Consider the following 4915-nt stretch of genomic DNA (forward strand, 5'->3'; position numbering starts at 1 on the left):
GTCCTGTATAAATCCCGCACCTCTGCCTAGTTTTTTTTATTTTATTAAAATCATGGCTAACACATCTTAGTAATCCGTGTCAGTGACTGATATCAGGAGACAGTCATTTTATCTGCAAGATTTTTGGATGACATTGGCAAAAAAGGTAAGTTAGAAACGTAAATTATTAGTTTTATATCTCATGATCTGAAAATCTTTTCCAGAAACTGTATTTTAATCGCGCGAGCAAGTGACGTTGTTGCTCGCCACGTTATTAATCATAAATGTTTTTAATAAACACATGTCAGGGATGAAAGAAGTTTTCAGTCCCTCGTGTCACCGATTCGAGCACATCAGGTAGGCTCATACAAAAATCAAACTATAGTTTTTGGATACATTTGAAGTAAAACCATAGTAAATTGACCATGTTCAGTGCAGGGACCATGGTGTTATCATGCTATATTTGATGAATGATAACCAATCATACAAAAACATGGTTATTTCACTTTTACCCTGATAAAACCATGGTGATTTTTTTTTAGTGCAAACTTGGAAAAACCCAAATTATGTTAACCTAATGCAATGTCAGTGTCTTCAGATTCACCATCACTTAATTTAACACATTTAAATTCGTGTTATCAATTTTATTTATTATGTAATGTTAACACAGTGCAGTCCAATTAACATGACTAACAGACAACTAAAGTTTATAAAGCCCTTATTTTTTTTTCAATTTGTCCCCAATGTTCTCTCTTGCAGTAAAACAGTTTTATATCAATATGGATGATTGCTGTGGTGATATGTCAGATTATGAGATCCTGGCAGAAATTGGACAGGGCGCTTATGGGAAGGTGTACAAGGCCCGAGAGAAGCGTGACCGGCAGCGTCTCGTGGCGGTGAAGAGACTCAACATCTCTGAGGATCCGGACACTGGCATCCCTCAGTTCATGATACGAGAAGTGGCACTCCTGCGGAAATTAGAGCATTTCAACCACCCAAACATAGTCAAGTGAGTGTAGACATTACCACAAAACTCACATGTGAAATTTCTTTAAAAATAATACGATACAATCTTATCGATAGGTTGCTGAATGTCTCGGCCGGATGGCAAAACCAAATCTTTGACCTGACGTTGGTTTTCGAGTGTATCGATCAGGATCTGTCCACATTTCTAAGCAAAGCTTCAGAGGAAGGCCTGGCCAGGGACACAATCAAGGTTTTTGTCTTTCTGTCTTCATTGCATTTGACATAACTCACCTATACTATTGCTAATATGTAGTTTCTCAATGTGTAGGACGTTATGCGTCAGCTGCTCAGTGGACTTGACTTTCTTCACACTAACACTGTCATTCACCGGGACCTGAAGCCAGAAAATGTCCTGGTGAGCAGTCGAGGGGAGATCAAGATTGCCGATTTTGGTCTGTCCAGGATCTATACGTACCATATCGCCCTTACCCCTTGTGTAAGGACCACTCAAAAACATGTTTTAATGGTGTATTATGTGGATTGATAGTGAGCATGAAATGTGTTTGTATTGGTATAGGTTGTTACTCTGTGGTACAGGGCTCCGGAGGTCCTGCTTCACTCGAGTTATATGTCTTCAGTGGATATGTGGAGTGCTGGTTGTATCTTTGCCGAGCTCTTTTTGCTAAGGTGAGAACAGAGTTTAGAGAGAAATGTCGGTGTGCATGCTAAGCTAAGATTAGCATCAATGTTTTTATATCTTATGCATTTATAACAGGGGTATTTTGACTCTAGGAACAGAATTAAAAATGGTCCTTGATGTATAACCCTGTCACAGTTTATCCAAAACTATAGTTATATGTGGGACATGCCCAAATCTCTGTCAAGTTGGAATTCAACAGCCTCCATAGCCATAAAGACCTTTTAATAAGCTTTCACATCAGCTCCACTTCTAGTTCACCCAACTTCACAAGTTCAGGGTTCCTACGAGTTTGGAAAAGTACGGAATTTGATTGAAGTAATTTCCAGGTCTGGAAATGTATGGAAAAAATACTTACGTTTCCAGACTATTGTCCCTATTTCGTTTTCTAAATAAAAAATTAAGAATTTCTAAATGTATATAATAATATATATACCCAAAGTGAAAATTTGTCATTTATTCACTCCCATGTCTTTAAAAACCATAAGACTTTATTATATTAACACAAATTAATATATATTTTTAAAATCTGATAGATTTTATTCCCTTTATTAAAGGACTAGTTTACCCCAAAATAAATGAAAATGCCCTAATCAATTACTCACCTCAATGCCATCCAAGAAATCCATGTCTTTCTTCAGTGAAAAATAAATTTATGTTTTAACTGAGTTGGTTGCCATCTTGGATGGCATTGAGGTGAGTAAATGATTAGGACATCTTCATTTTTAAGGTGAACTAATCCTTTAAATATCTTCATGTGTGTTTCCAAGAGTAACAAAAGTCTTATTAGTTTAGAATGACATGAGGGTAAGTAAATGATGATAGAAATTTTATTTTTGGGTAAGTGCGTCGCCATGTAGCGCTGTTGTGGTTTGGGAGACCCGAGTTCGAGTCCTAGCTCATAGACTTTTCCCCATCCCGCCATCTTTTCTCTCCCACCTCACTTCCTGTCTAGCTACTTTCCTATCCTAATAACAGGCAAAAAGTCCAATACTAAATGTTTAGAATGTAACATACTTGTTAGCGGTTGAATTTTAAAACAAATATGGTCAGAAAAATCTGTAGGGAAGTCTGGAAATTTGAGTCTGGAAAAGTATGGAATTGTGTAGGAACCCTGCAAGTTGATGCAGGCGCTGTACTGTACTCAGCAGCAGGGGAATCCTCCTCGACTTCATCGATGTGCCTTCTTTTTAGAGCAGATTTACGGTATATATTTTAGCTATCAAAATGGCTCTCGAAGAATGGAGATACTGGCTGGATACTCGCTATCTGTTTATGGTTTTTACTGATCATCGTAATTGATAGGCCTTATTCTTGATAGGCCAGATAGGCCTTATTCTTCACCCGTTTCCAATTCAGCATCTGCTATCGTCCAGGAACCAAGAACACCAAACACACTCCAAAGGAAGCTCTTGAGAAATTGAAATCCATTATCCATTCTCATAGTCAGTCCTATCCAATGGTTCCTGAATGAGGAAATCATGGCTCCCTGTGTCCCTGACCCTGCTCCGCCAGATTGCCCTCCTAATATAACTTATGTTCAACGTTCCCAAAGAATCCCTCTGATACAAACAGATTATATTTTCCTAGGCAGTGGTCATCCATTCTCCATTTTTTCCCACACAGGCCTTTGTTTTGTGGATACACAGAGATCCAACAGCTGCAAAAGATCTTTGAGTGAGTAAAAATACAAATATTAATGCAATATTAATGGTTTCTGTAGCTCAATTGGTAGAGCATTGCATTAGCAGTGCAAAGGTCTTGGGTTCAAACCCATGATAAAACATATATTTTTGCACCATAGGTCGCTTTGGATAAAAGCATCTCCCAAATGCATAAATGTTCAAAATAATCACTTTTTGTTTGTTTGCAATTATATGCATATTTCTACTCTCACAGGGTTATCGGTGTGCCCGGTGAGGAGGATTGGCCTATGGAAAGTGCTGTCTGCTACAGTCCTGTTTGGGCTGAGAAAAAACCTACAACACAGATTCTCCCCAGCCTTACCCATGAAGAGCATGACTTACTGTCTGTACGTATTACTTAGTTCTTGAAAAGGTTTTTAATGATTTTACATATATTTGATTTGATTTGACACTTCTCTCTTTATGCAGCAATGTTTGACATTCAGTCCAGCTCATCGCATCTCTGCCTACAGTGCTTTGGCCCACCCTTACCTGGCAGACCCCTAATGCCAGCACAGATGGATACAGGGGTGGGCCTTACCTACCCAGTCAGGCTGTGAAGATGAAACTACGGATTTTTCTAATCTTACAGAATAATTGCCAAAAATATGCTGCACTCTTAACATTAATGAAATTGTTTGATTAACTTTTTCTATGGATGATATCAAGACTTAAGGGGATCTTTTATATGCCGTTTCAACTTTAGACAACTTTATAATAATGAAATTATAGAGCGTAGTTGGTTGATTGATTTCAACCGGTAAGTTCAATGACATCCGATTTTTATGTGTTGTTTTAGAGTTCTTATTGTAAGTTAACTTTTACTGTAATGAAGTTTTTTTCTGTCATGTCAGAAGTGTTTGTTTTTAAAGCCATTTAATGTTTTGAGTTCTGAGAAAAGTGTTTTGTTTTTTTGTTTTGTCTTTCTCTTTGAAACAGCAGTCTTGTGCCTATTTGTTTTTAAATGGACTGAAACGCTGTTATGACAATGACCTTTTAAACTAATTCATTTATATACAAGTATATATAATTAAAAAAGTTTGTTCAGTTTCAACATGTAATTTGTTGCATGTTTAATAATAGCATAATATATGTGCCTATGTGAAGATATTTGTTGCAGATCAGTAAAATTGCTGTTAACCATTGCTTCTTATTGCTATTGTTATTTTTTTTTGTGAATAATTGATGGTAAAGAGCAAACTTTGATTAAAGTGCATTTCTTTATTAATTGTAGTTACAGAAGGTGACCATTAGGAGGCAGTAATTCCAAAGTTAAAAGATATACAATATGATAACAAATAGACTGTAATACTGACAGCTCTGCAAGTAATAAATAGCTTTAGATCAAAATGTTTATTTAGTTAGTCACAGCCGGTCCATAGGAAGTTTAAGTACTTGATTCAGCCTTTAAATAATAGGGCATGCATGTAGTCCCTTGAAATAGTGAGTTGCAATGTAGACCCCCTGGCCCTGATCTAGTCAACTAGGTATTTTTATCCGTCCCCCTCCCCTCTCTCTTTCTTTGACTGACACACACATACACCCTAAAAGGGCTTTTGACACCCTCTCATTGGTCTGTGTGTATATG

The 4915-nt window shown here is 37.2% G+C and overlaps 1 protein-coding gene across 2 annotated transcripts; it reads left to right on the forward strand.

Moving 5' to 3' along the window:
• Nucleotides 1-20: 20 nt before the first annotated feature.
• cdk21 (cyclin-dependent kinase 21) lies at nucleotides 21-4472 on the forward strand. Of its 2 annotated transcripts, none has more exons than XM_055191636.2 (8): nucleotides 21-145; nucleotides 739-988; nucleotides 1063-1195; nucleotides 1274-1441; nucleotides 1523-1632; nucleotides 3269-3319; nucleotides 3542-3674; nucleotides 3757-4472. In XM_055191636.2, exons 2-8 carry the CDS (start codon nucleotides 759-761, stop codon nucleotides 3832-3834), a joined length of 903 nt encoding a protein of 300 aa, XP_055047611.2. In that variant the 5' UTR covers nucleotides 21-145; nucleotides 739-758; the 3' UTR covers nucleotides 3835-4472. The 2 variants fall into 2 exon arrangements, with proteins under 2 accessions (XP_055047611.2, XP_055047616.2); XM_055191641.2 differs by having other exon boundaries at nucleotides 1274-1360.
• The last annotated feature ends 443 nt before the right edge of the window (nucleotides 4473-4915 follow it).

Source organism: Misgurnus anguillicaudatus, chromosome 19 (assembly GCF_027580225.2).
Source record: "Misgurnus anguillicaudatus chromosome 19, ASM2758022v2, whole genome shotgun sequence".
Classification (NCBI taxonomy): domain Eukaryota; kingdom Metazoa; phylum Chordata; class Actinopteri; order Cypriniformes; family Cobitidae; genus Misgurnus; species Misgurnus anguillicaudatus.